General features: G+C 34.7%; 1 protein-coding gene across 1 annotated transcript in view; it reads right to left on the bottom strand.

The window, feature by feature from the left end:
• FBXO8 (F-box protein 8) overlaps window positions 1-20825 on the bottom strand; it is a 37135-nt gene that overhangs the window by 12144 nt on the left and 4166 nt on the right. Inside the window, exons 2-3 of the mRNA XM_065907726.1 lie at window positions 10574-10910; window positions 8885-9011 (exon numbers count right to left, since the gene is read on the bottom strand). Coding sequence (XP_065763798.1) covers window positions 8885-9011; window positions 10574-10902 — 456 coding nt within the window. The 5' untranslated portion in view covers window positions 10903-10910. The remainder of the gene's footprint in view (window positions 1-8884; window positions 9012-10573; window positions 10911-20825) is intronic.

A 20825-nucleotide genomic window follows, 5' to 3' on the forward strand; every position in this document is an offset into this window, starting at 1 on the left:
CTAATGACAAAGTGACACATTTAAGCAATAATGTTATGTCTAGAATTCCTGCTTTATAAAAATCACAAATATTTCACTTGCAATATGTGCATTTATAGAAATACACATACACACATACATATATAGCTATTTAAATGACAGACTTTGATAAATAAAACTTACATTATCTGGAATGTATATTTATGAATATATTTTAACAGCTCTGAAGCAATTTTAAAATAAACAAGACTTTAAATGTTTTCCTGACTGAGAACAAATGAATACTTTTAAAAGGACATTAAAATTTAAAAAAAAAAGATTTTTCAAAAACCCAAATCTTATTAATAGAGAAGTTGGGGTTTAAATAGTAGTTTTGCTGCCATCACATGTGCATACTTTTTCATGTAACTGAAGTCTCTGTTCATCCTACCACTATTTCAGCCCAAACATGTTTAAATTTGAGCATAATGTTGTATGTACCTCAATTTATTGCTTAAAATTTCTTTTAAAAGATTAAACTAAGCCCTACCACTGAACCAAAAAGTTACTGGTTAATAACACTATTATTAAAATATGCAAAAACTGCTCATCACATATCAGAAAACAAAATTAAAGGCAAAGTTTATCACTATCTAAAGCTAGAAGATGCTGGTGTTTCTGATACATACTTGATGAAGGACCATTACTCAGGTGTCAAATATTTATCTGCTACAATCCAAAAGTTCCAGGAGACAAAGAACCCCTAAGCCGAGAGCAGTACCTGCTGCGCCACTATGGTGTGTGCAGTTGGGCTTGTAGTATAAAATAAAGCTACAGCTTGGTGAGCACTAAGCATTTAACACACACTATTTCATTAAATCTTGACACCACCATTATACACATACTATTATTATCCCCATTTTGGGTTGGGGAAATTGAAGCACAGAAGTAGGGCAAATAATTTGCCTGAGGTCAAAGTCATGTATCTAGAAAGTGGAGAGATACTTAATAAGCATCTGTTGAATGAAAGCACAACTCTTTCTATATAAAGCTTCCAGGTGACTTTCAAGAGAAGCTGTAAACTTGTAAGGATTATATAATTCAAACAGGAGGGAGAAAAGACAACTGTAGCATAAAAAAGAAAAAAAATAATGTATCTAAAACCTATGAGTTGGACAAGTACACCATAAACACCTCAAATTATAAACTCATAAAGGTTGAAATCACTGTTCCAAAAATAAAAAGCGGCATGTCATTCTAATGATATATTTAACTGCTAATAAGTGGTTCAGAAAGATCTTAAGGCTTTTATTATATAGAAGGTATCTCTAAAAATCTTATAAAATGGAAAAACATTACATAATCTTATGGATAAATGTACACTACAACTAGCTGGTTGAAAATGCATAGTGTTTCTTTTATACTTCCACATTTCAAAGCTGCAATTAAATTGATAGATGGTGTGCAACTGATGAAATCCAATAATTGAGGAAATACTGTCTTTTCAATTTCTGATAAAGCAGTCATACTTGAGTGACATCTACTGTGACATTGGTAGCAACAATTTCAAATTCAGGAAAGACATACAGGGAGACAACTACCTCCGATGGTAAAGCTGAGAATTTAAATCTAGAAAGTGATGTCAAGTTTCACTGAAACTGTGGTTGCATCAGATAAAGAACACTGGAGAGGTGTCAAGGTGGTCAGATAGGGTATAATAAGGAAATAAAAGACAAAGAGAATTTTCTTGGAAATGTACTTAAAATATTAATACAGTACTGCAAAGTTTCTAGGAACATGTATCTAAATTGGTAGCAAAATTCATACAAAGAAAAAGTCTTCCTGATTTTTAGCATTTCCTATTTTAAAATATGTAGTATGAGTGCTGTGGTGTCAAAAGTATTATAATTAAAATATACTAATTTTATTCTTTCCTTTAGTTCTTAGTCCTCAGTACATTGTGCATTAATTTCAGTATGCTTTTACTCCAGTAGCAAATTAGTATATCCTATAACACACAGAGGAAAACAAAAGCAAAGCCCATCAGGTGGTTTGGGTGATGAATAAATTATGGAATAGTCTAGTCCTGAATCTTTTTCAATTAGATACAGACTAGAAAGGAGCCTGGGAAACTGATTTTCTCTCAAGTTTCTGAAAGGTTTATGCCAAGTCTACAAACGTCCTTCTGTGGACTGATTCTAAACCACGTGAGGGAATGACTTGGGGATGAGGGAGGGTACGGGAGGATGGTCAAAGATACAGTATGGTCAGGGCAAAGTGTAAAATAAAGTTGATCTAGTAGACACCAGACAAAACCAACACATGATAGATCAGATTGAAACAGGCAGAAACATACATACATATGCACATACCGACACATACATCATGTTGCCCTTAAGAGAGATAATGTTTAGTATGATTAAACGTTTAGTTATGTATGGCTAATTTTAGTTTAGTATGACCTGACTAGCTGTACCAGGTAGAAGGTTATTAACTTAACTAAACAGAGGTTAACTAATATTCAGTGTCTGAGAGGCAGAGGTTTTTGTACTTTGACTCTAACGATGATCAAGGTAAAGGGATTTTGCTAATGAACAAGAGCATTTTAGGTCTTTTGAGTACATATATTTTTTTATAGAGGGGAAGGTATATTTGGTAAGGGAGTGCTCTCATTGTCAACAAGCTCTTTTTGCTCTAAATAAATTCTCATCAGCAAACTGGAGACAAAATTAATTTGCTAATGAGAACTAGCAATGTCTATTTTTCTGAAAAACTTGGTTCAGAATTACATGTCAAACCCCTAAGAGTTTGGGTAACAGCAGTGATGATGATTATGTAGCATTAGTATGTTTTAACTGCAAACAGCAGGAGCCTCAATTCAAAAAATGTCCAGCGATTTATTGCCTTGTATAAGAAGTCCCAAATTACTAAGGCTCTAGGATTTTTAGGCTCACACATGGACCATGGACCCAATTCTTTCTTTCCAGTGTGTCTTTCTTGGTGTCTTAACAACCTACATGGCTGCAAGGTGGTCACAGGTGTTCCTATCACTACATCCCTTTACACCCATGTCCAGAGGTACACATGAGCACATAGAGCATACAGTACTCTTTCTTCCAATCTCATAGGTTGGCACTGGATTACATGGATGTCATGGAAGCCAAAGGGAATGAAAGCAACATGATTAGCTTGGGATAATCTATACTCAACTCCTGAGGAATGGAGCTGGGCTCTCAGCTGTTGAGGGTCTTTATCTAGTGAGGTGTCTAAGTGACGGGATTTAAATCCTGCCCATATAGGACTACAAGGATTTAAAAAAATAATAACTTGCACAATAGAATATAGTGGAATCAGAAGGAACACTAGACATCTCCTGAGTTCCACTTATATTCTTTTGTTTTTCCACACTGTGTAGCAGTAACTATTGCCTTCTAGATTAGGTTGTCACTTCAACCACAGAATAATTATCTACGCTTGTATCTTTTTTCCCTCCCTTTAGGTCTATTTGCTCAGTGGCAGGAGGACCTAAAACAGCAAAAGGGTGGTCTCTGCAAGCAATTTGAATTGTTGTGCCTCTGGTGACAATACTCATGCCTTGACTATTAATGTCTCTAAACCAGCAGAGCCCTGGAACAAGGGAAGCGGAATCACACATTTTTTGAGTGGCTCACTAGTGAAAACAGTGCTGCAGACTCTTGGAAGCTTGCTCAGAGGCTCTTTCACTGCTTCCAACTCAGTCACAGTTGCTAAATCATGTTAAGTCTAAGCCAATCGCATAACCCTTTCTCTTAAGCTCTCCACTGGTCTAGCGGTGTTCCCATGATTCAGTTTGGGTCATAAGAAATGAAGCATACTGAAGCATACAGAAGCAAACTGAAGGCTCCAGAAAAGAATTTTTTTCTCCTTAATCAGCATAAGGAATTTGAGGAGTTTGCTGCCAATCTTTGTGCTGAGGGTACTTTCATATAAGAATGTGATACCTTGAGTAGTGGCAGCCAGTCAACACATTGAGCTCCCACTGTATCAATGAAACAACTTTGGGATACCCATTTTGGGTGTCTTCTGAAGCAAATAAATTTATATGGCTTAAAACCATTATTAGGTTATTTGTTCTTTCAAGCCAAAAACACCTAGATGAACCATACAGGGAAAGTGGGTACTACAGGTACATCATCAAAGGTGGTACTGAGTGGAGCAGCACAGTGAAGGGGAGTGAGGACCCAATCATTCCTAGATATATTTTAGTTTGTGACATTAGCTAAGAGCTTAGACATTCTTGCTCTGTATTATGAGGCACTGTTTAAAGTACACCCATCTGACTGTCAAACTGGCTCAGGTTCTACTATATGGCTTACGTTTACTCCTGAGAGACTGATCTAATTTCAGTGGAAAGATAAAGTCAAACTTGAAGGCCTGCAGAGCTAGGATAAAACCCCCCAAAGCGGTACATTTGCCAAACTAAAAAGTATCTGTTGTGGCCTGTCAATCTTCCCTGGGAATACCCTTGTTGCAGGAGATTTAATAGAGTTAGTGTAGAGAATGAGACACCAAGGATATGATGATGAATGATCTGTTCCAAGTTATTGACAAAAATACTTAATCAGTGTCTACAGGTAGTTATTTGAATACAATATTGCTATCAGGTTTGATGTCCTACCCTTATTTTCCACACTTAACATGTTTGACTACAATCAAAATATAGAACATGAATAAAGAAAGCTCTTGGTTGTCTAGACTCAACTCGGTTTTATTATGTGTTGGGTTTTTTTTTTTTTTTTTTTTTTTGTAACTAATACTATCAGACCAAAGGAAAGAGAACAAAGGATTATAGATCCATAGACTTTAAATAGGAAAGGAGATTATAGGTAAAATAAACATCTTATAGCTATCAGTGAATAATAGGGTATTTCCACCATTTAATCCAGGTTTATTTAATTCATTTAGAAACACATACTCATTCACACAGACTAAGACTACAGACAATCTATCCTAGCATACCTCAGAATCTGTTCCCCAGAATGTTGCTTTATACCCCTCCACCCCACCTCGCCAAAAAGAGACTATGACAAATAAACTCACTTACAACACTTTCCTCTTAGATATTCACAATGGGCATCAATATATTATAAAGGCTTTGAAAAGTTATTCTTTAAATAAGTCAACTAATTGTAACTTATCATGATCAAATTTATTAGACTTGGGAAATACTTTGACTATGTCCATTATCTTGTGGAATAATTAGCCCAAAGAATACATTTGGGAAATGTGTACTTTCTGATGATATCAGAGTTTCAACCTCCAGGAAAAAAGTTACTGTTCATCATTGTTTCTATGGTATGAAGTCATGGCAATGAACATTTTGGTGCTGTATATTGGAACAAAAAACTAAGATTTTATATATGAGACAATGTAAAAATTGAGTATAAACACCCAAGTCCTTTTCTATAATGAAGAATTCCTCCAAATTTCCTGTTTGTATTTTAGCTGGTCCAACAACAAAAAGAAGATGATCCCTTAAAAATAATTTGCTTACACATTTCCATCTAAAATATATGCTTAGGTAAAATTTAAAATGTTTCTCATAATAGATTTTATCCAGATCTGTCTAATAAAATACACATAATTGTATGCATGTGGCTCTTTTTACATGAACACAGGAAAAATGTGCTTATATAGTGTTTAAAAAGACTTCTTTTACCTGACCCCAATGAGGATATTGGTGCTTCCCTGATGGCTCAGACAGTAAAGCGTCTGCCTGCAATGCGGGAGACCCGGGTTTGATCCCTGGGTCAGGAAGATCCCCTGGAGAAGGAAATGGCAATCCACTCCAGTACTCTTGCCTGGAAAATTCCATGGACAGAGAAGCCTGGTGGGCTACAGTCCAGGGGTCACAAAGAGTCGGACATGACTGAGCGATTTCACTTTAATGAGGATATTATTTTAAAAATTTATAAACATATATAGAAACAAAAATGAGCCTATAATATAAACTATGTTCACTACCAATTTCAGCCTCTAAATTTACAAATAACTATGTCAAGAAAACATTTATTACTCAATGGAATAAGTTACTGGTTGATAAGTAAAATTACTTTATTATAATAATGCTGGGGAATAAAATCACACACATAACTCGGACATGCAGGGGAAATATGGCCTAATGTAAACAGATGATTTTTAGCACATTCCTTTACTAGAATGTGGTCACCTGCCACAAGGTACACAAGCTCATGCACAAGATCACGACTTTACATACAGCTGAGATCACACCATCATGCATGTAACAGCAGCGTGCCAGACAATCGTACCACAGACTGTGCAGAAGTCCTCCCCCACCCCATGAGCCACTGCCAGCAGCTGCTGTGGAGTTTGGTTACCCATATCCGTGACATGAACGATGTCCTTTGGAGAATCTTGCTCCCTGTGGCTGTAAGTATTCTTATTTTTATAATATTTTAATGATGCTTGCTATCAAAATGTTAGGTACAGAACTAGAAATTATGGAAAAGTAGATTTATTACAATACTGAACAGTTATATACATCTTATCTCAGGTACTTAAAATAAACACCGCTTACATTTAAACATAACATCAAACGTAATTAATTTACTTCTCAGCCTTAAATAAACCCAAATAACACATCTGATGACAGTGCTCCAGTGAGGGGGAAAAATAATCAACCTCCATAGGTACTTTCTGATTGCTGGAACTAAAAAATCATGGCAAGAGTCATTCTAAGACCTGGCTGAAGTATGACTCATATAGGTGAGTTCTGTATAAAAACATCTACTAAGATGATCTTTTGATTATATTTTGGTTGGTTAAGCAACCAAACTGACATTGATTGTTTATCAGTCAATGAAAGCAAGTGTGCAATATTAATTAAAATACTTCTCCTCATTTCCCTGCACCTACAAGTGTACTTCAATGTCCTTCCACGACTACTTATGTCCTAAGGGTACTCCGGTAAAGAGAGAATTCTATTTTGTTATTAGGCAACAGCTGCTTGCTGAGAGCCTGGGTGACGTTAAATAAAAGCATAGAAGCAGAATTCTGGAACCAAAAGTCACTTTGAATGGTTTAGTTCCATGCTGCCTGACAACAGTATGTGCCCCTTTCAGAACAGTGAATTCAATACTTCTGGAATGCTCCAGGATATCTTTGAATCAGGCCAGGGAGTAAAAGAAAGAAAATACAGCCAACTCTCAGTAACAATGGGAGGTAGGATGGATAAGTAAAAATCTGAAGATCTAAAAATCTTATTTTTAATTAGTAACTTGAATCTCCCTTTTAAGCAAACATTTGACTTTTATAGTTTATTGTCAGTTAAAGAGGATTTTAATCTTACCTCTTTTCTCTGCCCCCCCTCCAAACACTCTAGAGGAGGTACAAAAGAACTCTATAGTCTGATATATGTAGCTGCAAAGATGGAAACATATTTTGACATCTAACTTCTCCAATTTAGATATTTAAAACTAATATAATATTCTAGTATATAAGGGCCTATCTATAGTTTCATTTTTGCATAAAAAGATGCTTTATAATTTATTTTAAAAATGGTACTCTTTCAGCAAGGAATGACTACTTACCATAATCAATACGAGCAGTTACATCCAACTTTTCTGACTTCGAAAAGCTACAACTTAGTACTTACCAAGTTACACTTTCCTTAGAATGTAATATTTGCAACTGATATGAATTGGGGATGACAGTTTTGCTCAACATTGGCATAATCCATGACTGGAGCCAGTATGACTTGAACAAATTAGTCCTAATAAGACAGGCCTGTAATAGCTGCCTTTCCTAATTCCCACATATCTAGAGTAAAACACCACACCCCTCTGCTTCAATTTTCTAGTAATCATCATTAAATTAACTCAAGACACTAATGCAAAATATTTCTTATGGTAACACCAGTCATATGACCTGTTTAAACTGGTAACATCAATATTATACTGGTTTTAAATGTATACTTTGAACTTTAACTTCTTATAAATCATTCTACTTTCATTAAAAGTATGTCTTCTATTCATTGAAAATAAAAGTGGTGAAAGAAGAGAACAAATATAACATATCTGTTCTTTATAACATATTTGCTTTATAACATATATACTTTGCTGTATATGTGGGGCTAAGACTTAAATGATCCACCCAAGAGTTGTAGTTCTGAGTGTTACATAATTTCTATTAGATTTATACGAATAAGAAACATTTCTAAAAATCTGAACCTTTCCAGAATATACTGAAATAAGAATAGGGGAGAATGGGAGCCAGTGACAGAACTGTCTTCACATTTTGATCACTCATATGTTAAGAAAGGATTAAATAATTAATTCATTTCAAGCAGTTCTTTTTGATTCTCCCACTCTCCCTCTTCTTTATTTGTGTTTGCTTATTATCTTAAGAAAAAAAAGAATCAGATAATTAATGCAAAATTATGCAATTTTATAACAATCTATAAGTTTTTTCTATGTTATCATGGGATTAAGATTTTTAAAGGCATTATTTAAAGACATTTTGATGCATCACGAACTAGAAAAATATCCTTTGTATCCTCTGATAATCATAACTAAGTGGAAATGAGGAAATGAAGAAAATGCTGCAGATAAAGTCTGATGAATATATTTTGTGCTCTCAACTGATAATGTAGGGGTATCTCAACCAAATGCAGGCGATGGCTGCATGTGCGTCCTGGAAGCTGCCATGAGCAGTGAGCAGATAGCAGATAGCAAGTGAGCAGATAGCAAGATCAGTACTTGACACCGTAAGGAAGAAAGAAATGACTAAGTCATACAGCAATAACTCCAAATACTGGACTTCACAGCGATTCAAAAGTCATGTTCAGGGACTTATAACTTTACTTGCAAATTTATTATGTTGGAACAATTAAGTTCAACAGTTACAAATGTTCAAATTCTTCACTTACCTCATCTGGGTTGGCATTAAAGGTGAGACTGCCTTCATCCAGCTGCATGTACAACTTTCTGAAAGAAAATCCTAGAGGTGGGTTCTTGTTGTAAATGGAACAGTGACCCCAAGTGGATTTACACAGCCTGTAAGTGTGATAAAAATCAGATGAGAAAACATGACCAGATTGAATCTTCTAAGTTAAAGACGTATATACATGATAAAATAGTGATATGAAATGATATAAAATTGGATTTTACAGCTCTGAAGTATAAACTGCTTAATTTTATGCTTGTTTTATTTATTTACTAGAGTAAAACAGACAAACGCCTTCAATTTAATAATTCTGACAACACTTAATAAATGTGAATTACAAAGATTAGTAATATTCGAGTCCCACTGAAGTTAAACATAAATGATGACAATGATAACAGCTAACATTTACCAAGTGCTTAACAGATGCCAGGCACTATTTAAAGCATTTTAATAGTATTAATTTGCTTAATCTTTACAACCATCCTATGATTTGGCACTGCAGATAAAGAAACACAGACACCATAAAAAAGTTGCCCATGGTCACACAGCTAATTTGTGTAGAGGCAGGATCTGAATCGAAGGAACTTAAACTTGAGCTTGCAGTCCTAACCAAGAGTCTAAACTATGTGCTCCATTGTGAAATATAGATGAGTGGAGGATGGGGGAACTGCTGGGTAGAGGGAGAAACTGTAATGCTGTAACTTTAATACTTAAATGAAAAGTTGCAACATTAAGATTAGTATATGTTAGGATATTGCTTTAAAACACTGGTTCCTTATTATCAGAGCTAAACATGACTTTTTACAAAATCTGTAATACTTAAAATACCTCAAAACACACTGCTTCTATTAATACACATTGGGACACTTGTTTCCAATTTTGTTTAGGGGCATTAGCTACTGGTTATTATTTGAAAGCTAACCTTTCATCTTGTTACAATTCCTAGAAATTCTAGATGGATACCATAGTTTCACTTTCTGATATTCATTATTGATTTTTGACTCAAACTTCCAAATTTCCTTCTTTTCTCTCTCTTCTACACACACACACACACACACACACACACACAGAGAGCTTACAGGAAAACAAGAAAGTTACTGTCTCAGCCTGTAACATCAAAATTTCTGAGGAAAGTGGGTAGAATATTCACTTTTACATGGGAATATCTTCTTCATAGTTAATTTATATCATTGCATTTTTTCCCCCAGCCAAATGAGATGATTCTGTAACAGGGAGTTTGGTAACTTGTTTAGAAAATTATCAATATTTTAGCAGCCTTTTTAGTCTAGTCCCATAGCTTTTGACTTTTATTACTAAGCTATGTAAAAGCAACAGAACCTCCCCTAAATTAAAAAACAAAAACTAAGTCAGCCTTTAATTTATCAAAGAAAAAAAATCCAAGAGTCAGAGATATAGGCATAATGGAAGCATTTCTCTTAGAAATGAACAATCCAGATTAAAATCCCAAATGAAAACCATATTCTGATTGAGTTCTGATAAGCATAGAAATAAACTTTTTTAACAAAGTTCAAATATAGGACCATAAATTAAGTTTGATGGGAATATTAAAAAGGAAAAAAGCGGCACTCCACCCTTCAAAAAAAAAAAAAAAAGCATTTAGGCAAAGTTATACTTAGAGATATCTGGGTCAAATATGGTGAATTGAACTTACCCTTGCCAGAGAAGTTCATCATTGGCCAGGTCCTGCCAAACGCAGGAAGCTAAGCAGAGGTCGGTTGCATTCAGGTAGGACAAGATGGTAAAGCTTAGTTCGGGAGGCAGCATTTCCAAATTAATGAATCCTTCCTGTTCTTTAGACTTTCTTGTCTTCAGAAGATGATATATGTCAATGCCCCCCTGGACGTGTTTGCGATGACTGGTGTGAGACATGTTGCTGGCAGCCACCCTCCTGCTCTGCTCTCTGCTGAGGTAGCCTTGCTCACCGTAGCCTTCCTGCTGTAGCTGCTGGTTTCTGGCCACTCTCCACAGCCCCTGACCCATCTGCAAGCCTGGGAGAAATGCCAGAATGGAGTAAGGCTCCATTAAGAAAGTAATCCACCTTTCCCTGCGGTACGACAAGTTTACATGAAGCATTCGTTTATCAGAATTAACATGCCTCATTAAAACATATTAAATGGAATAGCAAACTACAAAGAACAGTCGGAACATTGTAAGTATGAAACTTGGATATGGAGAACTACTTGGTTTGATTATCACCTTTATCTCGGTTTGCTAACTGCTTTTAAAATCCACAGGTGACATAATCATTTTTCACAAGGTAAGATTTAAAAGTTACTGACGTCCTAAAGACTCTTACAAAATTATAATTATGTGGACTTATGGGCCAGTATTAAATACAACTCTGATCAGAGCACAGGACTTCATTTAAAAGGTCCCCACACACTGCTTTTTATCACAACCCAGGCTAAGCTAAGCTAGCCCCTTTTAACCAAATTCCCAGATGCATAACAGCTGTGAAACAGGTTTTTCGTTTAATTCTTGCCAGTCTGCTCTTAAGTTGTAGGCTGTAATAAAATGTAACATAGGCCCTGAAGTCTAATTCAGAAACCTTATAAATTAGACACCTAGAACTCCATGATAAAGAGCTCAGTGATGACTATTTGGTTCTGTTGCTGCTTTAAATACAAATCTTGAAATCAATTTTCCAGTTCTTCTCCACATAGTCCTATGGACTCCTCAGAGGTCCCTGGGAAAAGGCAGGAGAAGGGGAGGAGGTGCTCCAGTCTCTCTTGCCTACACTCCACTTCCCACCAGAGCAGCTCTACATTTATCTGTTACAAATACCAGACTTCCTCATATGCAAATATTTAGAAGGCTACTGGTCTAGCCTTTCCATTTCATTTGGTTTTGCAAATAAGTAACTTTTCCTGGGCAAATAAATTCATTGAGAAAAATGAAACCAGGAAGTGCTTTTAACTAACATAAAAAATTATTTCCAAGATCTTTTACAAATAAAATATTCCTATTCTAAAAACCCAATTTTTCTACTAATATGTATGAGCTTTAAAAATTTGGAGGAAGAAACCGGTTTTTGTTCAAAATCATTAAATTTCATTGCATGACCTAACCTTAAAATATGGTTTTGTTTTAATTGGCTGTTTACAATAAAGAGTAGTAATCAAAATATAAAAAAGCAACCCCTCCCCCAGACTACTGGTGACCAGAAATTCTGATAATTATCAGGAATAATTTTTGAAAATTGAAATATTTCAAATAAATTTGAAAACTGAGTGGAATTTGAAAGAATATCAAAGGCTATTTTTTCAATATTTAAAAAAACATGTATATTTACTGAATTGTTGGTTATTATTTGCATAATGACTACTTGTTGATTAAAACAGGAAAAACAGTCCAGGATAATTTTTCACTCTTCGTCCTTGGAAATCCAAAAGCTTAAGCTACAAAGAGATCGGATGGGGGTTGGGGGAAGGGGTAGGTATAGAGAGAAGGAACATATTAATAATTTCTAAATGTAGGAAAATTTGTTTTTGAAAAGAAACCACAAAAGGTAGTAACTTTTCCTCCTTATAACACATATTACCAATATGGTAGCAGTTCCTAAAGTAGTACTTAAGCTATAATAATTAAATTCTTATTTTCTGTTAGAATGATTGAGATCCCAAACTGACAACACCAAATAATGGAAAGATGTGGAAATTCAAAACAATACAGTCACTTTGGAAGACAGTTTGACAGTTTCTTACAAAAACATGCTTTTACCATATGCTTCAGCATTCATGCTCCTTGGTATCTACCCAAATAAGTGGAGAACTCATGTCCATACAAAAACCTGCACGTGGACCTGAAGCTTTAGTCATAACTACCAAAACTTGTAAGCAAACAAGTTGTCCTTGAGTAGGTGAATGGATAAATTTACTGTGATATAGCCAGACAAAGGAATATTTAGTGCTAGAAAGAAATGAGGTATGAAAAGACACGGAAGAAACTTAAATATATATTACTAAGTAAGAGCAGCTGATCTGAAAAGGCTACATCATGTGTGTGATTTCAATTATAAGACATTCTGGAAAAAGCAAAACCATGGACAATAAATCAACAATGAAAAAAGTACAGATTATCAACAAAAAATTTGGAAAGAACTTTAAGTTTCCTAAAGGTTTAAATATGCTGTCATACTACAACATAAGTACAGCTTAATTTTGACACAAGACTCATAAACATTTAAAAAATTTTATCATAGCCATTTCTCTGCTGATCTTAGCAAGAACATATCTAGAAACTGAATTGATTTCTAAGCTCATCCACAGTATATCTGTTGTCATTTTAGATAATTATATTTATTCTTCTCTTTTGCACTTGCACCACCAAAGGTAAATAATCAAATATGACGACTATGATGTCTGAAGTCTCGAGATTTAAGGCACCTAATGTCAATTTGTATGTACTTCCCTACCTCTTTATGGTGGCATATGGTTAGGCAGCTGTTATTCTTCTCAGGGATGTTGCTAGGGAACGCAGAATCAGGGTGATTTCCCTAGGCTCCAGACTTAAATGAGATCATTTAAATACAGCACTGGATAAAGGGACTCAGAAAGCATCTAGCAGGTAGAAAAGAGGTAAAGCCAGCAGATGGTTCTTAGTATTAAAAAAAAAGTTAATGGGGAGGGTAGAGGTTTGAGGCACATATACACATGCATTTTCTATCCTTCTACAGACAAAATATTGCAAATTACCCTTGTGGGATGTCTTTTTCCCTTTAAAGCAGTTTTGGATTTGGGCGAAGAGCACAGCATGATAAATCACTTCAGAAGGATCAATATCATAAATTTCTCCTTTGGAGAAAGGCAAGGGTGTCCACAGTTGTTCCATCCTACTCCCAGTCTTCCTTAGGGTAACAGGTGTGTGGCATGTGGATGGAACTGTCAGAAAAGTGATTAAACTCAAAAAGACATGAGATCCATTGCAGAAGTTGTGAAGCAAATCACAGAGGGAGCATGGTGTTGAGGACTCTGACACTGAGCAGACACTTGAATTCAAGTCCTGACTCCACTGGTCAGCACTTAAAGGACTCTGGGGAATTTACTTCCCCTGTGGCTCAGATGGTAAAGAGCCTGCCCACAATGCAGGAGACTTGGGTTTGATCCCTGGGTTGGGAAGATCCCCTGGAGAAGGAAATGGCAACCCACTCCACTCCAACCCACTCCAGAAGGAAATCCCATGGGTTCGCAAAGAGTCGGACATGACTGAGTGACTAACACACACATAGTCTAAGCTCTGGTTTTGTCATATTTAAGGTGATAATTTGCATATAATATAATAGTAATACACACAGTTCAAAGGGCTTGAGTATTAAATATTACATATAGAGTTCACTTCACAGATAATAATAAAATGTTAGCTCGTTTTGACAAAACCATATTTTTGCAGAGCAAAAATGATGAGCCCTTTAGTAATAAGTAGCTCTCTATATAATAAACAATAAAAAATAGCTCCCTGATAGCTCAGTTGGTAAAGAATCTACCTGCAATGCAGGAGACCCTGGTTCAATTCCTGGGTCAGTAAGATCTGCTGGAGAAGGGACAGGCTACCCACTCCAGTATTCTTGGACTTCCTTGTGGCTCAGCTGATAAAGAACTCGCCTACAATGTGGGAGACCTGAGACTTGGGTTCGATCCCTGGGTTGGGAAGATCCTCTGGAGAAGTGGTTACCCACTCCAGTATTTTGGCCTGGAGAATTCCATGGACTGCATAGTCCATGGGATTGCAGAGTCGGATACTACTGAACAACTTTCACTTTAGTAATAAAACTTATAGAATGATACTCCAATTATCACATAAGGAAGAATCCATGAGTGAGTCCGCGCTGATGATTAATAAACACATAAAGAAGAGAGGAAAGCTATTCCTTTTAGTAAAATTCTGAATAATAAGGAGTTAGAAAAATTATCATTTTACAATCATCATAGAAAAAATAATTCAGACAAGTATTATCAATGAGTGCTGAATCTGGAGTTTGATAAAGAATGGAAAGTTTACAGAGTCTCAAAGTAACTCCCCCTATACATTACTTATTAATTGCAAAAAGAAATTAAGAAATCAGATAGTATTTAACCAAGTGTTCAAACTTAAAATTTTATCAATAAGAGACAAATGGACATACGTGCCTCTAAACATATGTGCCTCTGGACCCTGAGAAGGACAAAACAGTTAGACAGTATTTTGGCCAAAATGTATAACCTTTATCTAATCATGAGGAATATCAGAGAAACCTGAGTCTACAATCTTTTTTTTTTCCCTTCAAAATTGCCAATGCCATGAAGCTAAAGAAAGGAATCATTCCAGATTAAAGGAGACTGAAAAACATGACATCTAAATGCAATGTGTGGACTGGATCATATGCTGAAAAAAGAAGTGCTATAAACGACATTATTGGACTAACTAAAAAACTAGATACACAGCCTAAGATTGGGTAAAAATACTTACATCAAAGTTAATTTTAATGAATTTGATAACTGTGCAGTGGCTTTGCCAGAATATTGGGTTGGCCAAAAAGTTCATAACATTAGATGTTAAAGAAAAACCCAAATGAATTTTTTAATATATTCTTGTTCTTAGGAAAAATACTGAATTGTTAAGGCATAATGTATACAACTTAGTCTCAAATGGTTCAGAAAAACAGTAATGTCAATCTCCACACAGAGAGAATGTTAAAGCATGTTGCAAAATGTTTAAAATTTGTGAATCTGGGTAATAGGTGAAAAGTGTTAGTCTTGCAGTCCTGTCTAACTCTTTGTGACCCCAAGGTCTGTAGCCCGCCATGCTCCTCTGTTCATGGAATTCTCCAGGCAAGAATACTGGAGTGGGTTGCCATTCCTTCTCCAGGTGACCTTTCCGACCCAGGGATCGAACTCAGGTCACCTGCATTGCAGGCAGGTTCTTTACTGTCTGAGCTGCCAGGATAAAAGGTATGCACCAATTACTTTTATTAATCTCAGAAATCTTCTGATTGAGGAATCCAAGCATGTGAAACTGGAAAATAAGTGAGTTTGATGTGCACTAAGTTTAAGAAGTACTGTTCTTTGAGCTTAGTGTCATACAGACTAAAAACCATCACTAAGGAGATAAAGTTCAGCATCAAGGTTTAAGGGTAGTAAGCGACCCTTGTCAAGGCAAACATCAAAACAGTAAGAATTATTTTTGCCATTTGTGATAAAAATTTTTATTTAAAGGACGAAGAAATGTTTCTTAAAGAAAGTAGAGGGGGAAACCCTTTAATTCTGTGTGTGCAGATTTAAGGCTTGGTATTACTGGCTGCATTCCCTCCTTTTGTGTATATTATGTACACAATACTTTAAATATATTTAATAACAAATATTAAACAATAATATTGTTTTTGTACTATAAACCACAATTTATTTAATACTCTGTGCCAAGTACTGTGGAAGTTTTAATTACATTATGCCCTTTTTTCCTCAAAACAACCTTAACAGGTAGATATTAGATATTATTCCACCTATTTTATAGTTGAGGAAATACTGGCTCAGAGAGGTTAAACAACTTTGCCCAAAATCTCAGAGCTGACAAGTGGAAAACTAAAGATTCAAACTCAGGTCTGAGTCCAAAGTTTTTATTCCTAATCACTGAGCCCTATGCACAGAACTGGCAAAGACAATTTACCATCTGTTTCTTCATCACTAACTCTCATTCCTTTTAGCTCTGCAGCTAACCTCCACCATTGCTTCCAGCTGCAGTTTCTCTTTCAAGCTACTATTCTTGTGGAAAGCACATAGGCTTTGATGTGAAAAAATATCTATTTCAAACTCCTACACAGAATCTGATTAGACTATAGTTTATTTTCCTCATCAGGAAAACAGTGAATAACTCTTACTCCAAAGAACTTAGAGGGGTTAAGAGAACCTAACACACAGGTAATTTACCATCACAGGTAGTTTTGTAGTCACCATTCAACCCCTTTTAAAAGATAACTCTTATTTTGGTTCTTCCATTTCAGAGTATACCTGATTATTCTGGATATAATGATCTAAACAGTTACAATCCTGGCTTTTAATTTCATGAACTTAGGATCTGTGAATTTGGAGATGCCATTTACTTTTGCTAGGAGAAAGAAAAATAACATCTAGTAAATATATAAAGTTAGAAGAAACTAACTTTGCTTAGATTGACACACTTAGTTTGGCAAATAAAGTCAAGTATACAGTCATCAGTCAGTGATAACAGACCATTTTGGCAGTTCAGTATCAGTACTATCATCATCTTTAATCACTACAGATATATTTCTAGAAATGGTAACTTTATGACTTCATGGGAAGATTCAATATATCAAAAGTCCTTTTTGCAGTATCACAAACTAAATTAACAGTAAATTTCTACTATAGATCTTTATGACATTTTCACATCCTAGGAACCTGAATTATAAAGAACTTTATGTATAGAATGCTAATTTCTTAGAGCTCTGAAATCAATTTACAACTGTTGAGAGCTGTATTTTTAAGCATATTACTTGATTATAAAATATGAATTACTCAAACATATGTTCCTTAAGACAACAATAATTTTGGAACTCACCTATCATAGTGTGCTGTATTACTGTCAGAAATACAAATTAAAATATATATACAGGTAGTCCTTGTACAGGACCATGCTAACCACTGGATAACAGTTCTATGGGACTTTGCACAGCAAGGCCATGGTTCTAAAAAGCACACATTTCAGTTTACATGGTACCATGAAGAATAAGAACTGCCTGTAAGTACTAAGATGGGGGAATGATTCAACACAATAGGCAACAAGGAAAAATCCAGTACCAAACACAGTGCCTTAGACCTACAAAGCACTCAGCAATATTTGTTGACTGAATGAATCTTTAAATGGTAAACAACAAGCAAAACTGAATTAGATCAGCCTTATCTAAATTTCACATCTTTCAAAAAATCATCAGAATAGATCATAGACTTAAATGCAAAACATAAAAGAATACAGCTTTTAGAAAAACACAGAGAAGGAGATGTTAGGGGTCTACATCTAGGCAAAGAGTTCATCAAAAGTACAATCTATAAAAGTAAAAGTTGGTAAAGTCAACCTCATCGATATTAAAAACTTTTGCTCTTTGAAAAGTCCGTATGAAGACAACAAAAACACAAGCTACAGATGGAGAGAAAATATCTCAAACATAACCGCAAAAAAAAAAAAAAATCAAACAATTCAATTAAAAAAGAACACAAGACATGAACAAATACTTTGCCAAAGAGGATATATAAATGGTACATAATTACATGATAGACATTCAAAATCACTACCCAGACGGGAAGTGGCTGTAGTTTTAAATGGCAGCACCAGGGATCCCAGTGGTATTTGAACTGTTCAGTATCTTGACAATGGTACTGGATATGCGAATCTGCTCAGAATCTCATACATGCACATACACATGTGAGCAAAAATAAACTGAAGAATTCTGAATAATATAGGTGAGATATGTTAATTTCAATATCCTGGATATGATGGTATATTATGATTTTGTAATATGTCACACTACCCAGGGAAACTAAGCATGTGCACAAGATTATCTCTTGCTATATTTCTCACAACTGCATGTGTATCTACAATTAACTAAAAAAGGTGAGAGGCAGAGTACTGTACACTTAAAACAAGTGAATTTTATAGTAAGTATATAAATGATGCCACAATAAAGTCCTTTAAACAACTAGACACTAATAAACACTCTAAAGAGGGTGACCAAGGACATAGCAAGTCTAGTGACATTTGACAAGCAGTAACTATTTTAGATTTAAGGAAATCCAACTAATTATTAAAATCTATGACCTCTGAATCACCTCTGACTTTGTGGAACGCACTATACAGATCAAAAGAAGAGAGAATCAAGGAATACAAATCTTTAAGCATACAAATTATAATAATGTGTAGACTATTTACTTAGGATATATCAATAATCAAGTAGAGGTATAAATACAAAAGAATTGATGTGGGCCTATTCCTGGGCCTAATAAAGAAACAGTATAAATGCAAGCTACATTAAAAGTGGTTTAATTACTCATTAAAAATGAAAGTACAGGAAATAATGTGATTTAATTTTGATTGCTGAAGATAATTTTATAATAATATTAAAAGTTACAATATAATAATTTTATAATATTTCAAATTTGTGAGAATAATGATCTAATTTGCTTAAAATATTTTTAAAATGTTGAAAAAACCATCAGTTGTTTAATCTCCTAACTACTTATATATCTTTATTTCTATTAAAATAACAGTGACAATAACAACAGTATTTTTTTTTTACACATTGACCAAATAATTTAGAAGAGCTGGGTTTTTTTTTTAATCTAAATATTTAGGCCTTCTGGTTTTTAAAGTTAATGTCTAGTTTTATTACGCTGAGACTAGAGAATGTGGCCTATATGAGGTCTGCATGAGAGAACTGTGTAGGTTTTCTTGACACAGCTATTCTGGAGAGTGAATTTAAAGTTGGAGTTCCAATTACACAATGTGCTGTGTGACCTTAGATATTTCAAACAAGGTCTGATCTTTGGTTTCCTATAAAATGGAGGAAATCACTCCTATCTGTATTACAGGATTGCTATGAGTCTTAATGGAGATAATATACTAAATATATAAAAGCATCTTTTAATTGTAAAGCAGTGTGTATATCCTGACTCATTCCCTTTTCTCTAATGCAAAAATCTGGGAAACTTTTCTGACATATTTTAGATATAATTTTCATTTTTTAATATAAGAGATACAGTGGCAGTCTAAATGTAACTGTTGTAACAGCACAAAGGCACTTCCACTTAGAAGGCAGCATAGATTATATTAATTACCAAAAGCTCTATCAAGTTAATTATTAACATTTATGAGAATAATACTTTTCTGTTATTGTAATATCTTGTTCTCTTTTCAAAAAAGTATAACTTTTCCACAAAAGAATGCTAAAGATTGCTTTATTAATACCTGCTGGTATATCTAATATAAAATGATCTGTAAAGTATATTAAGCATCTTTAATCAAAACATCCCTATGTAACATCAAATAAAGTATTATTCTAAAGGAACACACTACTGCTGTCAGTAATTCTATGGCACTAAGGTTTAAATAGCACATGCTGTGGAAACAACTATATGTGATAAAGAATGGCTCACACACCATTTAGATGGATGGATGACACACAGGGGAAGATGGGAAGAACACAAAGGAGTCTGGAGGTCTCAAAAAAGCATTCTGCTTTAAACACTTTCAATTGAAGCAAAGGAGATTCTATAAAGTGTCTTCCTGAGTAAGCAGTGTTAAATCACCAGTCTGTAGTGAGTGACATGAATGAGCTACTTCAAATACTCATTATAAATTATTACTTTTCAATATTTCTTAAATGTCTAAATAGTTGGATTTACAAATAAGAAATTTCCTATCTTAGATAAAGATCTAAAACTCTGTGTACCAAAAGAGTTATCTTTAACACACATCTAAGACCTAAAAATGAGGAAATTCACTCCTTTATATTGCTTTAGAAATTTTCAATTTTTTTTTCCAACTAGGAAGTCACTAGATTTTTAGTTACTTTCTAAGTGTTATCATGTGATTGCATAAGAACATGGGAGATTCTGTGAGAAAATATTTTCCACATTTATAACCAAATTGGCAGCCCCGGCATTTATTTCTCTTTTTCCAAAAGAACAGACCACCAAGCTAGTTTAAAACAGACTGAGGAAAGGGGGAAAAAAGAAAAGGAAAAAAAACCTGATAACCAAGCACACTTCTAACTTTGAAAGGCAACAACTGTGGAGAAATGAAGGAGGGTAAGTCCACAAGGAGGTCCTTCTAAGGAGAAAAAGGAAATAGCTAAGTACTAAGAGGTCACAGGGTACATTAAACACATAAAAAAAAAAAAAACCCCACTCATTAAATTTAAA

The sequence above is a fragment of the Muntiacus reevesi genome, chromosome 17, assembly GCF_963930625.1.
Source record: "Muntiacus reevesi chromosome 17, mMunRee1.1, whole genome shotgun sequence".
NCBI classification, from domain to species: Eukaryota; Metazoa; Chordata; class Mammalia; order Artiodactyla; family Cervidae; genus Muntiacus; species Muntiacus reevesi.